Source organism: Sceloporus undulatus, chromosome 1 (assembly GCF_019175285.1).
Source record: "Sceloporus undulatus isolate JIND9_A2432 ecotype Alabama chromosome 1, SceUnd_v1.1, whole genome shotgun sequence".
In the NCBI taxonomy this organism is placed as follows: Eukaryota; Metazoa; Chordata; class Lepidosauria; order Squamata; family Phrynosomatidae; genus Sceloporus; species Sceloporus undulatus.
Window position 1 is genome coordinate 214,720,612 of NC_056522.1, and position 26,876 is coordinate 214,747,487.

The 26,876-nt window shown below is 43.4% G+C and overlaps 1 protein-coding gene across 6 annotated transcripts in view; it reads left to right on the forward strand.

Annotated features, from left to right (window-relative positions):
- Window positions 1-26,876, forward strand: part of LOC121932104 (fibroblast activation protein alpha) — a 134,814-nt gene that overhangs the window by 32,548 nt on the left and 75,390 nt on the right. For 4 of the 6 annotated variants that reach the window (XR_006104269.1, XM_042470473.1, XM_042470483.1 and 1 more), the window contains 2 exons: window positions 1,878-1,971; window positions 23,878-24,009. Coding sequence is in view for 5 of the 6 variants with exons in the window: in XM_042470473.1 (XP_042326407.1) it covers window positions 1,878-1,971; window positions 23,878-24,009 (226 nt within the window). In the remaining variant the exon portion in view is untranslated. Of the gene's footprint in view, window positions 1-1,877; window positions 1,972-11,985; window positions 12,193-23,877; window positions 24,010-26,876 lie in introns of those variants that run through there. The other 2 variants (XM_042470517.1, XM_042470494.1) reach the window with 2 other exon arrangements.

The following is a 26,876-nucleotide window of genomic DNA, read 5'->3' on the forward strand; positions in this document are numbered from 1 at the left end:
CTCTCCTCAGTTCAGCACATCTAGAGGGCACCAGGTTGAGGAAAGATGCTTTACAACAAACACTGCTCCCTCTAAAACAAAGGTGGGAAACATGGCTTTCCAGGTGTTGGACTGCACTTCTTGTGATCTCTCATCACTGGCTGTATTGGCTCAGGCTGATGGAAGTTGCACTCAAAGAACACATGGAGGCTACACATTTCCCATCTAGCTTAGTCAGCTCTGCAGCTACTCGTGTTGGCAGGAAGTTTGGGAATTTCAGCAGGCTGTGTTGTGGGTTTACAAACAAAACATTATTTTCCCTATTCTTTCACAGCCATATCAAGCAAACTGTTGCATTGGGCAAACATATTTTTCTAATTATACGTGCACATGTATATGTGTGCGCACACACACACACACACACACACACACAAATGTATGTTTTAACCAGTGTCTAGTGATTTTAGACTTCAGATCTGCCTTTTTTACTAGACTCTTTACTTACTGTGCATACTCATGTACAAGTCTTGAAATTTTATTCAAAAATTTGACCACAGGAAACTTGGATCTAAGCACTGTACTTCAACTCTTATCAAAAAAGGAACCATTGCCTCTTCTGACTAGAGTGGCAAAAGGCAAGAGTTTAATCCATCCCGGGAGCACCTAAAAGAAACACCAACCCCCTCTACTCTCTCCCCACAGTGTCACTTCGGCATTTATGAATGCCTGGGTGGGAAAATGGCAGTAGTGGTAGCTCTTTGACACTTCCCCTCAAAGGAACGCTGAGCGGAATCGGGCTTTGAATGATCTGAATAAGACATTTGTGGATATGTCATTCTACTTTCTTCTGCTTGAAACCCACTTCTCCCTGTCAGCTCATTTCTGGTATCTTGGGTCTGACTGAAAGGATATGTATTAGAGTAGTAAAGTACAGTAAGGTAAGGAGGCAGGAGATTATTCAAACACTGTTGCTCAATTTTATTCTTTTGACGGAGATGCTAAACTTTAGTGGAATGAGGGCCCAGCAATGGCTTAATATCCATTTATTTCTTTTGTTGTTGTTGTTGTGCATCTTCAAGTTGTTTCTGAGTTTCCGACTCAGAAAGGTTTTCTTGGCAAGATTTGTTCAGAGTAGATTCGCCATTGCCTGAGGCTGAGAGCATGTGACTTGCCCAAGGTCATCCAGTGGGTTTCATGGCTGAGCAGGGAATCAACTCAAACCACTACACCATGGTGGCTCTCTTATTTGGTTTACCTGTTTGTATTGTCTGTGAATTGGCCATGGCTCATTCTTTCTAATTTCCAAAATAAACTGAGTCAAACTGGTTAATGTATGTGCACCTTCTTTCTCAAGATTTAATGTTGGGTTGCAGATCCTGTCTCATCTTGGAAGCTAAGCAGGGTCAGACTTGGTTAGTACTTGGATGGAAGACCACCAACAAATGCCAGGTGCTGTAAGCTATATTTCAGAGGAAGGAACTGGCAAGGAGCATGCATTTCATGGTGTCACTATAAGCCAACAGGTGACTTGCAAGGCACACCCACACATATGCACACAAAAGTAAAAACAATCTATTCTCTCCTTGAAAGCTGGGTAGAATTAAACTCAGGAGACAAGAAAAATAGGATTCAAAAAGAAATAGAAAGGCTAGTTAGACACACATGTGCACATTTTTCTGGCTTTATATCTTGGTGAACTGGGTCCTTATAGCCCAACCTCCATCAGAATAACCTAGTAAAAGGTCTTATAACCTCCAGAAGTGCATAACTCTCCTGACCTGCTCCAAATACAGAGAGTCTTTCTTTGATGAAGTCCTTACTTATAAGAAGAATAGCATTTCACCAGATAACAACATCCTGATTGCAATGTTTTAATTCTCATTTGCCATTCATTTCAGGGATCTTTATATTAAAAGAGAGAACAGGACATTGCAAGCAAAAGCAGCAGACTATCAAACAAATGGAGAAGTTATCTGCAAAGATTGTGGACAAGTAAGTCTCCTTATGGGTTGGTTATTTTAGATACTGTACATTTAAACTTCTTCTTCTTCTTTTTTGAATAAAGGTATTAATTTTCAAATACACATAATGTATTTGAATTGCAAATAAGAAATAAATCTGTTATTGGCTTGAAGATTATCTTTTAACATTCTCCATGCTACACTATTCATTTAATCTCTTCTCTGTAGCCTGAGGAAAGATCCTGGTGGATGTTGGATGAATTTCTGATTTGTATGTAGAATAAAGCCTTGCCATATTTTTTAAAAATAAAAATCAGATATTTTAGCTTAGTTTTTAACTAATCTGAGTTCGTGTGTCAATTTTTCTGCTATGGCTATTTGCCATATTTCTGTATAAAATTTAATATTTAAAATTCTCCATTTTCTCTTAGATTTTTCAGTTACTCTGCAAGCTGCCATTAGCATTAATGCCATTAATCCTTTGGATACCAATTTTCATTTTGCTCCTTCTTGATTTTTTTGTGTCATGATTTGATGTCAAGCTTTCTGTGAAAATTTTCTTCTAAAACTGTTAACACAACAGGTTGACCACTGCATGTGAATATATAAATCTTTCTCATTGCAATTTATCCAGAATTTTGTTTTTCCTTTCTAGATACACTGCCACTATATACCACTGGTGTAATAATTTTAAAGAATATTTCCCAAGGGTTACTAGTTAAGTCACCTGTAATTGATTTGTCCATACCTAGCTAGGTATCTCTCTTTCCCCTTTATCTTATTTCTTTTGCCTGAGGCTCTTAGTAAGTCCTTGTCTTTTACCTTGGTGGCTAAAATTTGAAACCGTTGTTGCCAGTGTGCCAAATCACATTGTGGGAAGTGTTCAGAAGAAATAATTTCCACTGTGCCACTATTTTTGTAGCACTAATCCTGTCCCAAATGGTTTAATGAAATAAAACTGGTCTTTGAAATACAGTGGACCCTTGTTATCGACTGGGGTTTGGTTCCAAGATCCCCTGTGTATAACAAAATCCGTGTATGCTCAAGTCCCATTAAGTATAATGACATAGCAAAATGGTGTCCCTAATAAAAAATGGAACATCAAGGTAAATTTATACTTTTTTGGAACATTTTCAAACCGTGTATGCTTAAATCCGTGTATAAAAAATCTGTGTATAAGAAGGGCCGACTGTACAGTGGGCCCTTGGTATCCGCTGGTTTAAGTTCCATCTGTGGATGTCGAAGTCCCATTAAATACAATTGATAGTAAAATGGTGACCCTTATATAAAATGGCAAAATCAAGGTTTGCTTTTTGGAATTTGTATATTTTAAAAATATTTTCAAGCCATGGATGCTTGAATTCTTGGTTAAAAATCCATGGATATGGAAGGCTGACTGTAGTTATTCCCTGATAATTAATATAATAATAAAAATTTATTTATATCCCACCTCTCTACAAAAAGCTACCGGGGTGCCTTACAAGGTTAAAATATACAATCCGAAGTCTCAACCCCCTTCCCCCTCCCTTAGGTTAGATTTTTAAAAATGGTACTCTTAATTTTTTTTAAATAATATGTAATCCTGCCACATCTTCAAACATATTACACCTTTCTTATTATTTCTAGCAAAGCTTCTTTGGGGTTTCTAGTAGTATTACCATATTGTCAACAAACATAATGATATTAATGTATTTCTAAGCCTTTATAATATTCTTTGTGGCACTTGCCACATGTTCAAAAGAAAGGACAGAAAGTAGGGATGACAGGTGGCAATGCTTGGTTCCTCTGCCCAGAAAAAATTAAAAATAAAAATAAAAACTTGAATCAAATTGATTTATCTTAGGATAAGTTCTGACTTTTCATATATCTGATGATTCATAAATAATAATGGTGATCATTTTATTTAGATGCCCATTTTTCTTTTCTTTTTCCAGGAATGGGGAAGTATGATGGTACACCGAGGTCTAGACTTACCTTGCTTAAAAATAAAAAATTTTGTGGTTGTATTCAATGACAAAAAAACTACCTCAAACAAAATATGCAAAAGGTGGGGAGATCTACCCATTAGATTTCCAGATTTCAGTTACCAAAATAATTATGTTTCCAGTGATGAGGAAGATTAAGGAACACCAAGAAAATCTGAATTGAATTGTTTTTCTTTCGGATGATTTTTTTCCCTCCCCAAGATCCTGAAGGTGTTAAGGAATCCAAAGAAAAGTTCACACAAGAGTGTTTATCATTTGCAGACTGCAAACTTCAAGTAATAACTTGTACATTGGATGAGAGTATTGTGAGGCAGTTCATGCAGATAGAAGTGAGTCAATGAGCGAGGATGAATATTGGGTGACATACAGTAGTCCCTCGGGTTACGAAATTAATTCGTTCCGCGGCTCCGTTCGTAACCCGAGTAATTTCGCAACCCGAAAAGGCTAGCGGCTAGCGCTGGAAAGCCACTAGCCGCGCTTTGCGGTTTGAATTTCGCGCCGAAAAAAAAAATCGTAACCCGAAAAAAACATCGTAACCCGGAACAGTTTTTTCCTATCTATTTTTTTCGTATCCCGGAAATTTCGTAATGCGATCAATTCGTATCCCGGGGTACCACTGTATATGTATGAGTTTGCCCTGTGTGCTGTATTTCCAACATAAGGGGATCATCAAGTGTTGGGTGTGGTACTGTTATGTTTAGGCGTTTGCATTCTACCATGCGGTGGTTGTCCAGGATGGAACAAGAAGACCAAAGAGGGTCCTCTGACTTATGTGATACATTAAAGTATAGAAAGCATTGAGCAATTTCTGCCCTCTTTTCATATATATTATGGATTAGATTGATACAAAGAGTTAAGGGCCTGAATCCTGTTGGCAAGTGTAACTTGTGTAGACCCACTGAATCAAGGGAATTTACATAAGTGTAAACTCACTCAGTGGGCAAACTGGCTGGGATTACCAATAGCATCCAGGCTATAATGTTTCACTATAAACTGAATCTAGTGTGGTTTATTATGTTATCAGCGAGTATGCTTTGCAACTGTATAGTTATTCTCACTTTACTACTGGACAGCTTGTAGTCCTTTTGTTCTAAATTTCATTTTAAAAGAATAAAAATATACCAGTATTGACTAGACTTTTTTCTTTTCTTGACTGTTTCAGTTAAATCTGATGTGAGAGATGCATTTTCAAGGGGAAAATGATATATAAATGTTTGTTTTTCCTACAGTAGCCTTTTCCCCCTTTGGCCATGTCTTAACTTCCTAAACATTTTGAGAAAAGGAAAATACACAGTAGGGAAAGTGTGAGCCACAGGTTGCACACAACTCCCCCAAATTTCCATAATATTTTGGAATTTTAAAGGGAAATATTTTTTGCCGTGAAACACCTAGCTAGATGTTATAGGGGATAATGTCACAATTTTTGTCTTCTTAAAGCACCTTATGCCAAGGAGAGGATAAAATATGGTAAAGTTAACCCTTCATGCATGCACACACAGCTCCTCACAAGTATCTTGAACTCAAGCTCACTAGAGAGGTTAAGATCAATAAAAAGGGCTTTTGGGGGGTATGTTTGCAGCAAAAAAAGAAGGAAATGGTAGAGAAGATGACAAAATGCTAACAAATGACGAAAAAAGGCAGAATTACTCAACACCTTCTTTGCCTCAGTCTTCTTACAAAAGGAAAAGGGTACTCAACCTGAAGAAAATGGAGCAAAGAACACAATAAGAGAAATGCAGCACAGAATAAGTGAAGAGGTAGTCCAGGAATACCTGCCTAATCTAAATGAATTTAAGGGAGAATACAGATGGACAGAAAGGGCCGGTGAAACGCCAACCCTTCCTTCTGCGGATCATTGCCACAGTGACTGCACATCATGGCAACGATGTGCCCAGAAAAGAGCTGCAAAATACTGCAGCACTAAGAGTGCTGTATAGCCGTGCCGCCACAGCTATCGCACCCTTTTGAGGGCGCAAAAAGAACCTGCTTTTCCAGCTTCTTTTTGCACCCTGGGAAGGCCAGATTGGGGCCGCAGCATGAGGTTGCTGTGGCCCCAATCCGGCTAAGAAAGGGAGGTCTGGATGCCGCCCCTTCAGGGCTGTATATACAACCCCTTACTGAAAGAAGTTGCCAGCATGAGCTTTCATAGACTTAAGTCTACTTCCTCACATGCATTTGGATAGTGATTTAAGACTGAAAGATCATGCTGACAACTTCTTTCTTACATTTAATTTCAAAGGTTTTACAAGGTCTCTGCATTCTGTGCTAAATGGTTGCTATTATTACTAAAGGGAAAGCTGCTGTGATGGTGAGTCCCACTCACTCCACTTTTTCCTTGGATGGCAGCACACTGGAATTTTTTTAATCCCACTGCTGCCACCAATTTGTGATGGTGACAACATGGCACTGCCCAAAACCTCTTTAATTTTTCTTTTCTTTTTTAAAAAAACAACACTTTTTACTTCTGTGTCACCTTGTACCACATTTGCCACCTATCAACATAAACCTACTTTTCCACCAAATTACCTATGGGAACTTAATAATAAGATATTTTCCTCAATGTTGGTACTATGCAACTGTCTCTTTGAAAGCACTCCAAACAGTATTTTATTGAAACAGTGTTATAAGTTTATTTGCAGGTTAACTTAAATACAGTACCACTGGTGTTCACAGTCAATACTTTATTAGCATACTTTATTTGTTACATTTTGTTACCTTTGTGGTTTCTTGTCCTTATACTTGTTAGTTACAGTAACTCCAAAACTATTCAAACTCTCTATTATATCCTTGTTGCTTACACTTTTATTAACTAAATGTGCTTCACTTTTCACTGACTGCTATTCTCCTCAGAGACTAACCCTTCATTTCCCCCAGGACACTCTTAGTCCTCTCTTGGGTTTTTTAAACTTTTAACTGCCTTTATCTCCCATAATACCTAGCCTCTCAGGCTCTTTGACCTCTCAAGTTGTACTAGAAACAGTAACTCTCCCTTTGAGTTCTGATCCCTAACTCACTAACTAACAACACCAACATGAACAAATCCCCCTCTCTATCCTCTCTCCTGCTCTATTTATACTTACTCCTAACTCCAGTCTCACTAGCTAACGCTTGACCCATCCAGACTGGATGTTGCCAGGGCTTCTTCTCTTTGCTTCCCTAAATGTGCCTTATCTCCACACACCTCCCCTCTTCAAAAAGTCATTGATTCGTACAAGCCTCTATCAGGTTTGTATATAGCAATGAACAAGGAGGTGTTACACAGTATCAATCCAAAATGTCTAAATATTTATCTGTTTCCAATACTGACCATCACTATTATAAAGGGTTATCACTACATCTCATTACTCTAAAACATATTACACCTTCTTTATATACTTACAGCATTCTCTATATACATAGAGGGTATATATATATTTGGTACATTTTTTTCATTCTTAGGGATCTTCAGGCTATGTTTAAATTTGCTCTTTAAATATATACTGTATTTACTATCCAGCCTATTACACAGTTTTATCTTATATTTTCGTTATCTCAGCTACATTTCCAATTCATGCATCCTCAGGTTTCCTTTGTAAACCAACAGCAATTATGCATTTCTTAACCGTAAATATACTTTCAATATTTATTCAATTTACTATGCTACTTAACATATTCATCTTATATGTTTAGCATATTATTTACATTACTGGAATAAAAAAAATGAGTTGTTTTCACACTTTAAATATATTACAACTTAAATTCAAATTATTTGTATGCTCCTCTTAAACTCATTACTGAAACATTCTCTGCCTTCTACCCCTCTCTCTATTACTGACTTGAAGATTGGTGGAGCCTTATCTCTAAGCACTTTTCTCTGTTCCCAATATGGGTCTGGAAGTTCCTCCTCCCCATCTCAATAATGGCATACAATAATATATCATTTTTCCAGTCCACAATATCATTACATCATTGCTCTTCTCAGTGATTTCCACTGGATCAGTTATTGTGAACACCAGCTTATTTCTTTCCACTGGCCAAAGAATTAATACTTCATCTCCTGGGGGTGGGGGGGAGTCTCTATTTCTTGCTATCTTGTCATTGTGATGAACTGACTCACAAACCAGCCAATCAGAAGCCAGAGACCCTAAGCCAATCAAGTGCTGGCTGAAGAGTTTGAAGATTCCGCTTGGCAGTTGGTTTGGTCAGTTAGGGTTTCGAATGTGGAGAGTTGGAATGTTAACAGAGAGAGAGAGAGGACTGTGTTCCAATAGTTCCTGAGGGGACAGTATTTTGTTAGAGGGGGTGTTGATAATAGACCAAGAAAGGGTCTGATAGGTCCAGAGAGGGACAGTATTAGCTTGGGAGTCTAGAAGCAAGAGACTCAGAAAGAGGGGTTTTGGTTACATAATTTCCGGAGAGATATTATAGCCTTGGTGGCTGAGTTAGTAAAAAGAATTGCCCAAAGAGAGACAGGGAAGTCCTGAGGTGGTTAAAGAATATCTGGGGAAAGAGGAATAACAGTAACAAAGTAAAGAGTACCAATATAACAAAGTAACACGTGCCTGAACAGCTGTTTAATGTCATTCAGTTCAAGTAATAACTGTTCAAACCCTTTGTTCAATAAAATTCATATTTTGTTTTATCTAAAGGCTTGTTGGCCATATACAGTGGTACCCCGGGATACGAATGCGCCGGGTTACGAATTTTTCGGGATACGAAAAAATCCCATAGGGATTTATTGCTTCGGCTTACGAAGGTTTCTTCGGGTTACGAAAAAACCGCGGCGCTATTTTCCGCCACCGGAGGGCAGCAGAGAGCTATTTTTCCATTAGCGCCTATGGGAATTCGGCTTACGAAGGTATTTCGGGTTACGAAATTAACCGCGGAACGAATTAATTTCGTAACCCGGGGTACCACTGTATATTATATCCACGCTACTATATTATATAATACTGTGAACCTGCCACATAAGAAAGGGGGTTCGTTACATAAATTGGTGGCAGCGGGGTGGGATTAGAAAATCCCATAGGACTGCCATAAGGTGAAGGAGTGTTGTCGTTACAGTCATATCACAGCTTTTGTTTATGTTGAGCAGTCTTTAGAGTTTCTCCTGCAGACTGAAAAGAATCTCTTAAAGATCTCATCAAGTTTTGCACATATGTCACTACACCCTTTGGTTCTTTCTTCTCTGGATCTTCTCGCCCATTTCTAATAATGTCCAAGGGCCCTCTCACTTTTCAGCCAAATAATAAGTCGAACGGACTAAAACACCAAGGCTTTCTTGAGGTGCTTCTCTATAAGCGAACAAAAGATGTTGGAGTTTGGTATCCCAATCATTTTTATTCTCTGCTATATATGCTTTTATCATTCTGACTGAAGTCCCATTAAATCGTTCCACTGGCCTGTTACTCTATGGGTGATAAGCTGTGGTAGTCAAATGTTTAATTCCACAAACTACCCAAGGTTTTTGCATTATCTTGGGTGTAAAAGAAGTTCCTAAATTTGAAATAATTTCACTCGGAAATCCAAGTCTACAAAAGATGTTTACTAAGGCACTAGCTACAGTAGTTGTTTCAATAGAATATTTGGATGAATGTTTTATATCAGAAATTATACACTCCAAATCTGACATAGTATTTTCTTTACTAGCCAAGCTTTCTTCAACAATGGCAATTTTCTCTATTTTTTTTCTTTCACAAGATCTTGAAAATACTCTTTTTCTAATTTCAATACAGTTACATTTTCCTTGAATTTACAAATACTGTATCTCCATTTTCTGTTCAAGCCCTAGTTGTATTAGTCCTATTGAAGCATCCTCCTTCCTAATCTTTTCTTTAAAATCATCCAGTTTTCCTGTTATGTCACTGCCCTTCTTCACGGAAGAATCCAGCTTCTGTTCAGTTTGCAAAAGCTTTTCACCCGGTTCCTTCTTTAAAAGGCCTTTCTCTTCACTTGAGATCTTCATATTCTCTCTCTGTTCTAGCTTTCTTGTTGTAGCAACCAGGTATTGCCAAGGTAACTGTTTCATTGGAATCTCTGGCTTTCTGCCAATGTGTTTCAGTTATATGGCAACCTGGGCTCTGGCTATGGATGGACTTTCTCTCTTGTGGTGAATTTTTTTCACATAATATACTAGCGTAAAAATGTTTCCTTAAGGGGTTTGGGTTTTGATTTCTTTGGAGACATTTTCCTAGTATTTCTTCACTAATACCAAAACCATTTGCCTCAAGAAATACTTTTATGTGCTTGCTAATGAGGTGTTTACTAAGGTGGTACTTGTTTCTTTCAGGCAAACTAATGATTTCTTGCCATATGCCAATTTTTTACCTCCGAAATCACCCAGTTTCCTCATTACTCCATGATTTCCTACTTTACCCAAGTCTTGGAAATCACTTCTTTTTTAATAAATATTTTTCAGTGTGCTCTCTCTTCCTAACTTTCCCCTTTTTCCAGAGGGACTCACCCACTCTTACCATGTACCTTTTACTTGTTATTTTAAGGTGTCACTTCAGTCCCCTGCAATTACCCAAACAAATCACCTCTGGGACTGTACTCAGTCTTATTTTACATCTTATTTCACACTTTTTTTCCCCAGCGTTGTCGGTTTCCAAGTAATCTCCTACCAATTGCCCTCAGCAATTACCTCAGTGATTACTTTAACTGACACTCCCATTTTTCAAATTCAAATCTGAACTTTACACTTTCCAGTTCAGACAAAATCCTGGATTTCTGGATCCCTTCACCAGATCTCAGGATCCTCTCACAACTGTTTTCACAAACACACTTTTCAGCCACCAGATCTTTCCAATCCTGAAGTTGCTCACCACTTTGAGATGGTGAGTCCCGCTCACCCCACTATTTTCCTTGGATGGCAGCACACTGGGCTTCTTTTAAATCCCACTGCTGCCACCAATTTGTGACAGTGAAAACATGGCACTGCCCAAAACCTCTTTAATTTTTCTTTTTAAAAAACAAACACTTTTTTTACTTCTGTGTCACCTTGTTCCACATTTGCCACCTATCCATGACATAAACCTACTTTCGCCCCAAACTATTCAAGGAGACTTAATAATAAGATAATTTCCTCGATGCTGGTAGTGTGTAACTGTATCTTTGAAAGCACTCCAAACAGTCTTTTATTGAAACAATGTTATAAGTTTATTTGCAGGTTAACCTAAATACAGTATCAATGTTGTGGAATGTTGTTCACAGTTGATACATTACTGGCATAATTTGTTATGCTTGTGGTTTCTTGTCCTTATACTTGTTAGTTACAGTAACCCCAAAACTATTCAAACTCTCTATTATATCCTTGTTGCTTACACTTTTATTAACTGAATGCTTTTCACTTTTCACTTACTATTTTCAGAAACTAACACTTTACTTTCCCCAGGACACTCTTAGCCCTCTCTTGGGCATTTTAAACTTTTAATTGCCTTTCTCTGCAGTAATACCTAGCCTCTCAGGCTCTTCAACCTCTCATGTTGTACTAGAAACAGTAACTCTCCCTTTGAGTGTCCCTATCCCACTATTAACAACACCAACAAAACCCCCTCTCTATCCTGTCTCCTACTCTATTTATATCGACTAACTCCACTCTCATTGGCTAACACTTGACCCATTCTGATTGGATGTTGCCAGGGCTTCTCTCTGCCTGCCTAAATCTGCCTTATCCCCACAGCTGTACTCTATATGCTACAAAACAGCATGTGAAGGATCCTGGACACTAGCTAGACCTGTAAACACAAGTGACTCACTTGAGGGCTGGGGGTTATTTTCCTGTAGATCACACATTTCTCACTTACTATTGCAAAAACTATGGCAACATCATTCTTACAAGATCCAGTGGCCTGCTGCCACAGCATATATTTCAAAAGTACCTCTAGTTTTACTTACATTCCACAGGCTAGCTACAACCAACTTACATCCCACCCATTTGAAGGGGTCTTGGGCAAATAATTATCTGTGGATATAGCCCATCCTCCTGTGTAAAGTAAGATGAAGCCCTGCAGAGGCAGTTCTTTTCTAAAGAAGTTCTTTGTCCAGCAGACCTCAGAAAGCTACCTGATCCAAGTCTGGTGTACCTGTCCAAGTTCCACCTCCAGTGAATCCGTACTGCAGCTTTCCTCTTGAAGCGTTTCTCTGAGAAGCCGCCTTGTCCAAAGAGGGTGACCACATAGCGGTGGATTTCATTTCTCTTGTTACTCATTATGGTGGTAAAGGAAAGGAGACCTTACTCTCTTTTACTTGAGAATACACTTGATACATTTGTTCTTCCACTGGAAGAGGTAAGACATAAGACAGACATGTAGACTTCTGTTGTATGTGTAAGCAAAAATCCTATTTGGAAGAACTTTGGAGTGTGTTTAGACGATCCAGCTCCTAGTTATTTCAGATATCCAAAATGATCAAATACTTAGGTAAGCAATCACTCTAACACATTGTTGTTACTGGATTAATTTTGGAGAATATCTGTTCCACATTAAAATGATTCCTAACCTGAACATTGTTTTAGCCACAAGCTTTTTTCCATTTTGCTAAAAACTATGAGTGGCCTTGGAGAATGCTATTTCCTCTTTTTCACCTAGTCATTTGCAATTTGAGGGTAAAAGCATTTGCCTGCTGCAAAGGTGGGAACTGTTGATCCTCCAGTGTTGTTACACTGCCACTCCCAGCATTCCTCACCCTTTTCTATACTGGCCAAGACCGGCTGATGGGAGGTGCTGTGGTTCAACAACATCTGGAGAATTGTATGTCTGGGCCTATTGTGTTACTTTTAGGCATGCTGAATACATTATACTTTGCCCTCTGAAATCCAAGCCAGATGATGGACTTTCCCCTCTTTCTATCCTACCCGGGGCTAGAAGAAACTTAACTGCAGCCTTCCATTTATTGCCCTCTCAAGAAAGCTGTTGCTTATCCTGTTTAATAAACCTTTTTATAGCAAGGGCTGAGTGGAACAAGTGTTCAAAGGGGGTGGATACCTCGGGGTAGCAAGAAATAAGTAACACACTGCACTTGAGACTCCAGTGAGTTGGATTAAATCCATGGGGTGGAATTATTATTATTATTATTATTATTATTATTATTATTATTATTTCCATCCCACTGGAATCTCAAGTGCAGCTGCTTACTTGCTTCCCCCCACCCTGGAGGTCTCCACACTATTATTATTATTATTATTATTATTATTATTATTATTATTATATTTATTTATTTATTTATTTCTTACCTGCTTCTCCCCATGGCTTGGGGTGGGGTACTAAACAGATTAAAACACATAAAACCATTTAAACATACAAGTTAAAAAGCATTAACATAGGACACATTAAAATCATCCACCATAAAATGAAAATTATACCATTACTATAGTTTGACTGTAGGCCTGCTGCAAGAGGTAGTTCTTTAATTCTGTTTTAAATTCAGACTGCATGTTTAGATGTCAAATATCTCCAGGCAGGTAATTCCACAGTGTAGGTAGGGGTGGTCAATGAAAATGTGCTCTCTGTGCTAATCCAAATTAATAATACAATCAGAGTAAAAAGTGTTCATAGCACACATTTTGCTCCATACATCTCCAATTTTTACATCTTTATGTCTGTAATCTCATATTCTTCATCCGTTGTAGACCTATTTATTAATCAGGATACAAAAGTGTTAATTAACATACTACTTAAAACCATTTCTTGATGTCTTTATAACCTTTAGATTTCAATCAAATTTATGTCTAGACTCCATACTTTCCCCCAGAATATTACTAGTTTCTCCCAATCCTCTTTTCTTCTCTTCTTGCTGTAGTTTTTAATGTTACAGGAAATTCTATCAAGTTCTCTATAATCATTTATTTTTAACATCCAATTTTCCCATGTCGGGATTTTATTTGTTTTCCATAATTTAGCTATTTCAATTCTGGCAGCTGTCACCATGTATAAAATAACTCTCCAAAATTGCTTTTCATCTTGTGTTTTTAAAACTGAAGTCATGTTGAGTAGAAATAATTTGGGATCAAATGGAAATTTTATTCCAAATATTTGTTGGATTGATTTGTAAATCTCTATCCAAAATTTGTGTATTTCCTTACATTTCCACCAAATATGTAATAGGTTGCCTTTCTCATGATTACACCTCCAGCAATTGCCTTGTTTTAAATTGTACATTTTCTTAATTCTCCAGGGTGTGTAGTACCATCTATTTGATATGTTTAGAAAATTTTCCTTGGGATCTTGAGCAATTGTAAAATTTGTTTTTTCTTCTTTGTGGTCTCTGCGAATCATACAAATGGGTTTCACTGCGCCTGCGCAGTGCTGCTCGGAACCTACTGGAATCACTGGGCAGAGTTAACTCTGCAACATATTGAAACTTTTTGGCGGTAACTCCGCCCACCCGTTATAAAGCCCCTGCCTTCCCGCTCTTTTCCCCAGTTCCTTTTTTCCGCTGCGCTAGCTGCTTCAGGGAACTTTCGCTTGCTTCGCTTGCTTGGAATCACTTTCGTTTTTGACCTCGGACTGTATTCTTGACCATTCTTTGTCTCCCGCCCCTGGTAACTTCGGATTTTCGGACTGTTGACCTCGTTTCGGATTCTCCTCTGGCTTTGTCGATATTGGAAATGCCTGCACCTTTCAAGAAGTGCGACATTTGCGGGGGCAAGGTGCCCGTCCAGGACCCGCACTCCTCCTGCCTGCTGTGCCTGGGCAAGAACCATGATACCAAGGCCTGTCTGCTCTGCAGATCCCTCTCGTCGCAGGCCCAGAAAAACCGTGAGTCCCGGCTCACTTCGGCGATTGCCCTGGGGAAGGTACAAGAGGGAGGTTCGCGGTCATCCTCTGTCCTGCCTTCGGCGCCCCCCGCCTCATCTTCTCGGGCCAGTGTGTCCAGCGTCAGATCTGGGAGAGCCGCCGTTCCCAGCGTGGTGTCTGTCCCGGCCGGGACCCCTTCCACCACCTCCGATGTGGCCCGTGGCTCCAAACCGCCCAGCGCCACCGACAAACCCTCCAAGCGCCCCCACAAGTCATCGGGGACTGAGGGTACCGAGCCGACCTCCAAACCGGCGGGGAAATCGGAGGGCTCGCGTCCGAGGAAGGCCACCGAGCCGGAGGTCCACCTCGCCTCGCCTTCATCCTCCAAGGCATCCAAGGCATCGCGCCATGCCCCAAAGCCTAAGGAGCTGGCTGGGCCTGTGGAAGGAGAAAAGTCCCCAAGGCCTTCGTCATCGGCAGCGGCCGCTGTCCTCCTGGATCTCCCGGACAATCCATTCTTCCCAGCGGAGGAGCTTCCCAGGCCTGGGAAGAAGAGGCACCCCGACAAACCCGGTTGTGACCCTGCCCCGAAAAAGTCTAAACCCTCCAAGGATCGGCCCGCCACCGATCCACCGAAGGCGAAGGACAAGAAGCGCTCTCCGTCCAAACAGGCCCGCCCTTCCGCTTCGGCAGCTCCCCGTGACCCGGAGCCGACACCGGTAGACCGGGGGACCCCGGTGCCGGACACTCCACTGCCTCTGCCCACCATGGACTTCGTCCACAGGACGGACGACACCGTTCTTCCTCGCTCCCCAGAGCACCGGTCGCCCTCCCACCCGGCAACCGACGACGAGGAAGACCAGCCCCGCGGGCATGATGTTCCTGACCTCTTTTTCGACACGCAGTCGCGCCGGTACTACGTGTCTGTTTCGGAGGACAGAGCCATGAGGGAGTTCACCAGGCTGAACCTCCATCCCGTAGACCGGGCCACCCCGTCCAGATCGGTCCCGACCGTGTCGGTCTACGAGAGGTCGCCGTCTCCACCCCGCAGGTGCTCCCGGTCTTCAGCTGACCTCGCTCCAACCCACCTGAGATCCCAGGTCAGAGTGACGGACCCTCTCTCCTCCGACCTGGACTCAGAAGACGAGCCGCTGCTTCCTTCTGAGGCACCCTCGGACGAGGATGTCCTCTCGGACCCGGCCTCCCCCCAGAGGATTCACAACCCAGAGCCGTCTTCCCCATCGGACGACGTCCGGTCCTTCACCGAACACGTCGTGAAGATGGCGAGGGCCCTCGACATCGAGCTTGCTTCCGCGGAAGACGACGCCGAGGACCCGGTTGAGCGTCGGGTGCAAGGATGGGTGCCTACTCCGCCGTGCCTGCCTCTCCTTCCCTCGCTCCAGACCATCGTGAAGAGGTCCTGGGACTCTCCGGCCACCCTGTCGGCGCCCTCCTGCAAGGTGGAGTCGCTCTATAGGGTCGCCCCGGCGAGTTGCCCTTGGTTGGCCGACCACCCCAGGCCGAACTCTGCCATTGAGGAGGGAGCCCAACACAGCTTCGTCCCGAAGCAGGCCACCTCCCCTGTCGACCGGGAGGCAAAGAAGGTGGACGGTCTGGCCAAGAAGGCGTACTCGGCATCGGCTCTTGGGGTCAAGGCTGCCAACTACACCGCCTGCATGGGGGCCTACATCCAGACCCTCATGGAACGGATCTCCCCCCTCGTCCCGGACGTCCCAGATGACATCCAGAGGCAGCTGGTGGAGATCAGGGACGAGGCCCATTCCATTGGAAGTTGGCTCATCACCACTTCCAGGAATATGGCGGACTGTTCGGGGAGGGCCATGTCAGCATCCATGGCACTTCGACGCCACGCCTGGTTGAGGGCCTCTGACCTCAACCCCACGGTCAGGGCGGCCATCGAGGACATGCCGCTCGACGGGACCGGGTTCTTCCACGCCGAGACCGACGACCGCCTGAACCGCAAGTTCAGGATGAAGGCGGCGGCGAAGAAGCACGGCATGTCCTCAGCACCGGCTTCTCCGTTCCAGAAGCGTCAACGCCCGTGGCAGCCACAAGGTCAGTCACAGGGGACCTTCCCCCGGGATCGGCAGTCCCAGCAGCAGGGCTCCCAGAGACACCGCTTCCCCTCGCAGTCTTCCTCCTCCTCTGGCCGTCGCAACTTCCTGCCTCGGTACCGCAAGTCCCGCCGGCAGGACACCGACCAGGGGAAGAAGAGAGCCTGAAGGGACGCAGCGCGCTTCGTCTCTCCTTCACCCCTCTTCTTTTTGGACATTCTGAGGCCCTTCGCTAACACCTGGGCCTCCATAACATCGGACTCGTGGGTTCTCAACATCGTCCGTAGGGGTTATGCCCTCGAGTTCCAAGAGCTCCCTCCAACTGGAGCCTTCATGTCCACTCCCCCCTCGGACACCCTTCTCAACGAAGTGCGCTCCTTGCTTGGTAAAGGGGCAATCTCCCCTTTACCGCCCGATTAATGTCCTCGGGCCTTTTTTTCCAGGTACTTCACGGTACCGAAAGCGGATGGGGGCATCAGGCCCATCCTGGACTTGAGACAATTGAACTTGTTCCTTGACTACCGTCGCTTTCAAATGGTAACCTTGGCTTCCATTCTGCCTCTACTCCACCAGGGCCTGTGGTTTGCGACCGTCGACCTGAAGGACGCCTACTTCCACATCGGGATCCGAGAGTCCCACCGGAGATTCCTCGCCTTCGCTGTCGGCTCCACCGCGTACCACTACAACGTGCTGCCTTTCGGCTTGGCCACGGCTCCACGAGTCTTCACAAAGTGCATGGCACCGGTGGTGGCATACCTTCATCAGAAGGGCTTCATGGTCTTTCCCTACCTGGACGACTGGCTATTTGCAGCCGAATCCCAAGGCGAGCTGCAGGAGGCAGTCTCCTTCGCCTTGCGCCTCTTGGACTCCCTCGGGCTGGTCGTCAACAGGGAAAAGTCCCACTTCACACCGACCAGACAGGTCAAGTTCATCGGGGCCATCCTCGACTCCGAAAACTGCTTAGCCTTCCTCCCTCCGGACTGGTTTCAGGCCCTGACAACGTCCCTCAGGCCGTGCATCTCCCACAGAAGGGTGAGAGCCAGAGACGTCCAAGTCACCCTGGGCCACATGGCATCGACGACGTTCGTCATCCCCTGGGCAAGACTTCGTCTTCGACCTCTCCAATCCTGGTTCCTCTCCGTCTTCTCTCCGTTGGAGGACCCTCCTTCAAAGTGGCTCACGGTACCGAGACCGGTGGCCTCTTCCCTCAGATGGTGGCTAGACAGCTCCAACGTCTGCACCGGGATGCCCTTTCATCAGCCCCAGGCACAACTGACTCTGACAACCGATGCATCCCTGGAGGGATGGGGCGCCCACCTGCTCGACCTCGTCGTCAAGGACAGGTGGTCCACACAAGACAAGCTCCTCCACATCAACGCTTTGGAGATGCTCGCAATGGAGAAGGCTTTGAGGGAGTTTGCTGTCACAGGAAGAGTGGTCCTCCTGAGGACGGACAACACCACCGTGATGTACTACATCAACAAGCAAGGTGGTACCAGATCCAGGACCCTGCTCGACCTCACGCTCCGCATCTGGGACTGGTGCATCCAGAGGCGCGTCCTCCTCCAGGCGATTCACCTTCCCAGGGAGGACAACGAGCTGGCAGATCGCCTCAGCAGATCCCCTTCGGTGTGCCACGAGTGGAGGCTCCATCCTGAGACGGTCAGCGACCTCTTCGATCGGTGGGGACCCCCCCGGATCGACCTCTTCGCGACCAGGTGGAACAGCCACTGTCCCCAGTTCTGCTCCAGGAAGCGATTGGACGGATCCCTCGGAGACGCATTCGCTTTCCTCTGGACGGGGGAGCTCCTCTACGCCTTCCCTCCGTTCCCTCTCATCATCAGAGTGGTGTCCAAGATGACAACGGACCGCTCGCATGCGATCCTGATCACCCCGTGGTGGCCGAGACAGCCGTGGTTCGCATCCCTTCTCCACCTCTCCAGGAGATGCTTCCTCCGTCTCGATCCTCGCCCGGACCTGCTGTCGATCCAGGATGGACGGATTCTCCACCCGGACATCGAGAGCCTGCCGCTGGTAGCCTGGAAGATACAGCCCTGACTGCCCTGCCGGAGGCAGTGAGGACGGTGATCCTGGCTGCGAGGAAACCTTCCACCCAGCGCTCTTATGCCCTGAAATGGAGGAGATTTTGCCTCTTCCTTGACCAAAAGGGCTTGTCTCCTGCACAGGTGTCCACTCCAGTGGTGCTGGAGTTTTTGATGGCACTTTTGGATGGAGGGCTGTCCCTCACATCTATCAAATGCTACCTGTCTGCCATCTGTGCCAGATACCAGTTCGGGGGGAGGACTTCTTTCTTCAAAGACCCCTTGGTGAAGGGGTTCCTGAAGGGTTGTGCCAACCTTTATCCTCCTGTGTCGGTACCAACGCCGGCTTGGAGCTTGGAGTCGGTACTGTCCGCCCTCCAATCCAAGCCCTTTGAACCGATGACCACAGCGGACTTGAGACTATTGACTTGGAAAACCGCTTTTCTTGTGGCCATCACCTCTGCCCGCCGTGCGGGCGAACTCTGTGCTTTACGGAGGGACCAGCCATTCCTGAGGTTCCACAAGGACAAGGTGGTCCTCCGTATGGACATCACCTTCTTGCCGAAGGTTGTGTCTGCTTTCCACATGTGCCAGGACATTGTGTTGCCCACTCTCGCATCCAACCCGACGTCGGATGAGGAGCGACGCCTACACTCTCTTGATGTCAGGAGAGCACTGGCATTTTATCTGGACAGAACTGCTGCCTCCAGTCGGTCCAAGAGACTTTTCCAATGCTACTCGGAACCGAAGAAAGGGTTGCCTGTGTCTGCGCAGAGGTTGTCCAAATGGGTGGCTGGTACCATCCACCTCTGCTATGAACTGTTAGGCAAACCTCTCCCTGGCAGGGTTCGGTCTCATTCCACAAGGTCAATGGCAGCATCCTCTGCTTTCCTGTCGGGGATTCCTTTGGAGGATGTCTGCAAGGCTGCCGTCTGGTCCCAACCTTTAACCTTTATTAAACATTACAGGTTGGACACCAGGGCTATCCGAGACGCAGCTTTCGGGAGGGCTGTGTTGGTTTCAGGGTTGCATTGATTGCACTACTGATGGTTGTGTGTTGATTTATGTACAGTTGACATTGTTTACATTCTGTTCTATGTCGGTTGGTTATGGGACCGGTCTTGCATGACCTCTTGTTCCCTACTCAGGTCTAGCAATGTTGTTGCTATGTTTACCCTCCATGAACAAAAAAGACTGACGCTTTTTATGGTTCAAGGTGTTTATTTGTATAATAAATATACCTTTGGTTCACCATAGCTTTGGTTTCAGGACACTCCCTCCGCCGCATACCTTAGCTTGTCAGTCTAAACCCATTTGTATGATTCGCAGAGACCACGAAGAAGAAGGACAGGTTGCTTACCTGTAACAGTATTTCTTCGAGTGGTCTTCTGCGAATACATACAAATCCCACCCGTCCCCTCAGTGTCCTGCTCACATTGGCTCTTTCCATCGCCTGCTTGGCGGAAAAATTGCGGAACTGGGGAAAAGAGCGGGAAGGCAGGGGCCTTATAACGGGTGGGCGGAGTTACCGCCAAAAAGTTTCAAAATGTTGCAGAGTTAACTCTGCCCAGTGATTCCAGTAGGTTCCGAGCAGCACTGCGCAGGCGCAGTGAAACCCATTTGTATGTATTCGCAGATGACCACTCGAAGAAATACTGTTACAGGTAAGCAACCTGTCCTTTCCAGGCATTATGCCATTCTTCCAAACTAATTGTACAACCTAGATCTCACGCCCATTTGATCATATTATCCTTTACAGTATTATGTTCAAGCGTTCTATTCAACAATAATTTATAAAATTTGGAGATCTTTTTCTTTTCTGGCTGCCAAAAAAGTTCATCTAATTTGTTCAACTTTTGTTCAATTCCAATCAATTTTAATAATAAGCACTCCTTTTGTGACTGTCGTATTTACGGAAGCTCCCCTTCCCTGACATAGACCTGAGAACTAAGGTGCCCATGAAGCATTTTTGACCATCTGAGATGTATTCCATAATTGTCACTGTTAAGCATATGTTTCTGAGCTGCCAAATTGATTTGCAATATGAGAAGATATCTTTTGAAACACAGAAATATCATTTATTAAGACTGCTAAAGTTTGAGTCTGCCATTTCTACTAGAAAGCTGACCTTCCTCAGCAAAACCTACACCTGGTAGTTTATTTATTGAACAGTGCTAATACTAACACTGTTCTCTGATTAAGAAAGTTTATTTGCTTGAGATTATGACGTGAATTTATTAAATCAGAATATATTTGCATAAAGTTTTTTTCTCCAAGGGAGCAAAAAACCCAACAACAACCCATTTTGTTAATGATATACACATATGTCTACAAGAATTACTGCAATGTGTATCCTAAGCACTACTGCCTGACTCATCAGGGTTGTCTTCTTTGCTTGGCAAAATAATCAGTTTGCCAGTGAAATATGGATTTTTGTTTAAGTTTCCTACTATTGCAGCAACATTTTGAATCCATGTTGGCCCAGAGAATGAGAACAGGACTCCTCACCTTTAAAAGCTGTAATAAAATGCCTTTTTGTAGGTAATTATTAAAGTTGTGGCACAGTGGTTAAGTGCCTGTACTGCAGCCACTCTCTCAAAACCATAAGGTTGTGAGTTCAAGACCAGCAAAAGGGCTCAAGCTTGACTCAGGCTTGCATCCTTCCGAGGAGGTCACTAAAATGAGTACCCAGACTGTTGGGGGCAAATTAGCTTACAGTTGTAAACCGCTTAGACACTGTTAGTTCAGTATGAAGCGGTATATAAATCAAGCTTGTTTATTTGTTAGTTGTGGGAGCCCTGTCTTCTTTTGCATGAGGCTATCCTAAAGGTACAACTCTGAACATTAACGTGAGGATCGTCCATGCCATGTATTCCCCATCATCTTGTATGGCTGTAAGAGCTGGACATTGAAGAAAGTGGATAAAGAAGAAAATCAACTCATTTCAGATGTAGTGCTGGAGAAAAGTACTGAGAATAGTCAAGAAGGCAAACAACTGGGTCCTTGAATAGATCAAGCCTGAACTCTCCTTGGTAGCCAAGATGACTAAATTGAGGCTGTCGTATCTTGACCACATAATGAGGAAAAATGAATAATTAAAAAAAACAATGGTGCTAGGAAAGGTGGAAGGCAGCAGAAAGAGAGGAAAACCATATGCCAAATGTTTAGACTAGATCAGTGAGGACACAGGCCTGGGCCTGCAGGAACTGAGCAGAACGGTTGAAGAAACAGGTTTTTTTTGGGGGGGAGATGTCTCATCCACAGGGCTGACGGTCGAAGTCAACTTGAGGACAGTTAACAACAACAACATCCTAAAAGTTGAGTCCTTAGGTAGGAAAACATGGTCGCTAAGCAGTGGACCCTTTACCATTCTATTTTGTGGTTTTAAGATAAAAGTATATGTGCAACAACAGAGCTGCATCTGCCCATGCAGTTATTTGTTGAAAGTGTCTTGTGTTTCTTAATTTTTTAAGCCAATGGTCCTCATTTAGAAGAGGGCTGCGGCTTTGATGAGTGACCACTAGAGGCCACTGATGTGCTTGCCATTGCAGCTGAGACCTCTTCATGCTCATCATGGGCTGTTCCCAACCTGATCAATTCAGGGAGAGAAGTGACACTACCTCAGGGTGACCAGAAGTCCTACTTTTCCAGGACACTGTCCTACATTATAACCTGTCCAGGAAGACTTCCAAAATGTCCTCCATTTTGAGCATGACTAAGAAGCATGCATTTATATTTTATACTGTCTTAGTGATTTTAGCTTTTATTTTGGAATGTCCTCCATTTTTCTTGAATGGCTTTCATTTTGGGGTGCTTTGTCCTCCTTTGCATTTATGCCATCTGGTCATCCTGTACTACCTACAACTAGGAGAGGGACACATCAAAGAAAACAGGGTTCTTTGCACTGCTAAAATGTTATATCTCTTTCATATGATCTGCAGAGTTCACATAGCTTCACCTCGCCTTCAGAGCTGCAGTTCTTTCATTCTTTTATCTCACTTGAATTTTTCCTCTCTCAAGCTATTCAGGAGCCAGCATGGCATATTTGTTTGAGCATTGGACTATGACTCTGGAGACCAGGGTTAGAATCTCAGCTTGGCCATGTAAACCTACTGGGTGACCTTGGTCAAGCCACATTCTCTCAGCCTCAGAGGATGGCATGAAGAAACATGCCAAGAAACCTGCATGATAGGGTTGCCAAAAATTGGGAATGACTTGAGGGCAAACAACAACAACAACAACAACAACTGTTTTCATAGTTGTTATTCAGGATTCTAGACTTCTTTTCATTTAAATCCTTCCCAATCATGCTGATGGAGTCCTTAGACATGTGGCCTTTCAAGCCTGTCCACTGCAAAGAATTTGTTGCATGGTTATGACCCAATTAAACTAACTTAATAAATTAGTAACTATGCAAACGGATCTTGTAGCAGATTTGAGACTAACTGAAAACAGGAAGTTGGTAGATGAGTTTTCCTAGACTTGAGCCTATTTTCTCAAATGCATGTTGGAGAATCCAGATACAGACCTATATAAATTGCTTGAAATGACATTCTCACACACAAATTCAAAACCTTGTGGGTATGGGGATGAGGTGGCAAGTACGGTTTTAACTATGGTCACTGAAGGATAAAAGCAGCAAGAAAGCTGTTGCCTACAGCCAAATAGAGTAGATATTCATATGAAAGGGTATTGGAATATAGTGTGGGAAAGATATGTGGATGTGGTGAATGGATCAAGGACATCTTCATTCTACCAAATTCTTTCTTTCAGTTAGCCTCAAAGGTGCTACAAGATCCCTTTGCATACTGATTTTCCAGACTAACATGGCTATATCTTCAAATTAATAAATTTTAGTTGTCGAAACAATTGATCAATTTTCTATTATTGCAAAACCACCCGCACAAGGGCGGGGATCATTCTCAGCGAGAATCCTCTCACAAGATACAATCCCTATTCATGCAGAGAGGTACCTTACCATTTGCTGCGTTTCAAAAATAAATAACTTAATTCAGAGTAGACATGCAGAGATTTCACTATAAATGTCGCTGCTTTATCTTGTTGATAGTTTAATTCAAAAACTTCATTAATGTTTAGAGATCTATTTTTCTTCATTTTAGAGTCCATCGAATGAGAAATGTTTTGGCAATAAATTTGCTGACCAACAGCAACTTGCCCACTGTTGGTTTTTCAGAACCCTAATTCCTCATCTAATAAAGAAGATCAAGAAAAAGAAAGCCAAGGTAGTAGAGGTGAGGATATCTTTCCCCTTGATGGAGTAAGAGTAAAGATGCTACATCTGAGGTTGGCATTATTATTATGATTTGAAATGCAGTGGTGCCCTCCATGGGTCCATGAAGGCAAATACTCAACAGGTGAATCCTTTATTATTACGTCTGTATGTGGAGAGAAAGCTGTATTTGTTGAATTTATGCAGTGCAACTCTTATAAGTGCTGGGGTCACTAAAGCAAAAATTAAAAATTGCACCCTTTATCCAGTGTTTGCAGCGCAGAAATATATGTTGTTATTGTTTAAAGTTAAGGGCAAGAGCCAGCATGGTGTAATGGTTTGAACATTGGACTACAACTCTAGAGATCAGGGTTTGACACAGGCATGGAAACCCACTAGTGAATTTGAGCAAGTGACACACTCTCAACCCAGAAAATCCCTGATAGGTTTGCCTTAGGGTTGCCATACATCAGAAATGACTTAAAGGCAGGGACCTAATTCATCATAAGACAGGTCCTTGTCACCATCTAACATGTTTGCCTACTATTGCTGCTGCAGCAATGTAATAGCCCTTTACAAAAGTTTAACAAAAAGAAATCTACCCTTATGAAAGAGCAGGTGGATCAGATTCAAACCCAGAAGACACTCCAGTTTCTTTACTCTTGGCAAACTTTTAGCAAAAACTGCAAACCGGGTGTGACATTTGAATGCTCCAATCCAGTCCCAGTCTAAGGCAGTCAGCTCAGCTGAGAATGTCATTAAGAGGCTGTCTGGCAAACATAACCAGAAAAGGTCAGTTTTTAAATTTCTCTCTTCAGTATTTCAGGGCACTGAAGAAAAAAGTCTGAGAAGGTAAAAGAAAATATGGTTCTGGTAACCAAGCAAAACCAGTGCTTATAATTCAGAGCCTAACCATTGATTCCATACAAAAATCCACCAGTGATACCTTTATTGGCCGACCAAAATGCACGATATACTTGTTGCAAGCCTTTGCTGCTCCATGGGCTTCTTCATCAGGCAAGATGTTACAAACTAAACAGAAGTGGGGGGGGGGGGGGAGAGACAAAACAACTGGAGATTTTAGTCAGATGCCTCCATGTTGTTTCAGTCCTTGTAAAGATGGTGTCCTGGAGAGGATATATTTTGTGCAGGCAGGCTCCTGTTCCTTATGGCCATGTGGCAATAGGGAGATTTTCAAAGTTCAAGAAATTTAAAGTCCATTTGTATCTCAACAGGGATCCCTCTTTTGCAATCCAGTATGTCTCCATTCCAAGAGGTCACAGGCCTCTTTGTAGGTAGACAACAATGGATTCCTCAAGAAGTCTCCATGCATTTGCATCAGGAATATTTTGGTGATGTAGAGGTAAAACATGTGAATTCAGTCCAAATTTAAGAAGAAGAAAAAAATGGTTTTACCTTTATTGGAAGTCCAAGGCCACAGGCCTTCATGGTTCCCCTGTTGCAGCTACAATGCAGTATCTCACAATACAGAAAACATGCAGGGGTAGCTGTGGCCCTGTACAGGCTGGCCTGGGGGCGGATGACTCACACCCTAGCTCCATCCCAGAGTACCATGACACTGCGCTCCACTCCACTTGATGTGAGGCATCAATGATACTCCTCCTGCACTGCGTCCATACAACGCCGAAAGAGCACTATATAGCTGTGCTGCCATGGCTATGGTGCCCTTTTGAGGGAGCAAAAAGGAGCAATTTTTTGCGCCTTCTTTTTGCACTCTCAAAAGACTGGATTGGGGCCGTGACATGAGGTTGCCCAGCCCCGATCCAGCTATGAAAGGGCCTCTCAAGCCCCTGTGTTGGTCATTTAACAAATGCAAAGAAAAATCCATCAATGATACTTTTACTGGCCAGCCAAAATGCACAATATACTTGTTGCAAGCTTTCAAAGCTCCATGAGCTTTTCATCAGGCAAGATGTTAAAAACCAAACAGAAGAAAAAACAAAACAAAACGTTAGTCAGATGCCTGCATGTTGTTTCAGTCCTTAGTAAAGATGGCATACTGCGTTGGATATATTTTGGATATGTGGATATATGGATTCCTTAGTTTATTTACTCAGAAGTACAACCCACTGAGTTCAATAGCACTTACTCATATGGGAGTGAGCATATTATTGCAACCAACATGGCAAGCAGCAGAACCGAAATTTATATTTAGACCTTTTGCAAAACACATTCCTCTGTTTTTCCATTAGTACAATGCCTCCTCAATTTTTCTATTTTTCTCTCTGTTCATTAAAAAGTATTTTCCTCAGGTGGCAACTTGTCATATAGGCATGGTTGTAATGTCATTATGTGCCTTCAAGTCAACCTAGGTGTTTATCACATGGAGGTTTTTGCAACTTTTTGCAGCTCTGATCTGATGTGACTGCAGGTCCAACAATGTGAATTCATGTGATAATGTGATGTATTATCTCACAAAATTGCTTTCCATGGGGAGTTGTTCCATGGCGCTTCCACAGTGATTCCAAAGTGACTCCTCATTTTGGTGAATTCGGTAACAAGTGAATTCACAGAAATTGCTTCTAAGCTCACTTCGATTTCACTCCGAATTGGTTTGGTGTGGAATGCAACTTTGCTTCCATCCTGGTACACCCCCCCCCCCAAACCTTCAAGGTCCCACATTTCCCATGATGCTGCACTGCAATTTTGCCCCAATTGCTTCCATTGCTCGGAAGGGTAGATGACAGGGATGGAGGGAATGAAACAGGAGGGGGGGGGGAGAGATGGGAGCAATGGAGAAGGCCATCGGAGGCTGGGGGGAGCAACAAACCCCAGTTCCCAGAATTCCATAGTCTTGAACCAAGGACCCCACAACAAATTCCAACTCCCAGAATTCCATAGCACTGAGCCAGGACAGTGAAAGTGGAG